We start from the raw sequence: 408 nt of genomic DNA, 5'->3' as shown, positions 1-408 counted from the left end.
TATTTACTGTATTAGACCAGCACTTTTCATATAGTCGATTGATTAAGAAAATACTTCAGTGAGGGAAGTTATAGTTGTAGCATTACCCTAATAAAAACGTATGTAATCTACTTTTCTGTATGAATGTACGAATTTTGCATTAAACCATGTACACTGACGTTACAGTATTATGCTATGTGCGGGTATCAAAATACAGACAGGGGTGGTATCCCTTGAACTGGAATTAGTGATTGAAAGCATCTTACCTTCTCTTTGTTAGGTAAAGTCTGAGTCCTGGTAAAAGTGTCTCCTCCGTTAATACTGATTAGTTCCGCATCTACAGGTGGAAACGGGGCGGGGAAAACCACTACGTCACTCTTGAGCGTGTCTGAGCTGAAACACACGTCATACTGCTGAGTAGCTTTAGAG

The 408-nt window shown here is 39.5% G+C and overlaps 1 protein-coding gene across 1 annotated transcript in view; it reads right to left on the bottom strand.

Moving 5' to 3' along the window:
* Nucleotides 1-304: 304 nt before the first annotated feature.
* The window catches only part of LOC102208724 (protocadherin-10-like), a 7751-nt gene continuing 7647 nt past the window's right edge, over nucleotides 305-408 (bottom strand). Inside the window, exon 7 of the mRNA XM_005719920.2 lies at nucleotides 305-316. Within this exon, the coding sequence (XP_005719977.2) occupies nucleotides 305-316 (12 nt within the window). The remainder of the gene's footprint in view (nucleotides 317-408) is intronic.

Source organism: Pundamilia nyererei, unplaced genomic scaffold, assembly GCF_000239375.1.
Source record: "Pundamilia nyererei isolate P.nyererei 1_Seehausen unplaced genomic scaffold, PunNye1.0 scaffold00001, whole genome shotgun sequence".
NCBI lineage: Eukaryota > Metazoa > Chordata > Actinopteri > Cichliformes > Cichlidae > Pundamilia > Pundamilia nyererei.
The sequence above is the reverse complement of the archived record's forward strand: the minus strand, read 5'-3'. Positions and strand labels throughout refer to the sequence as shown.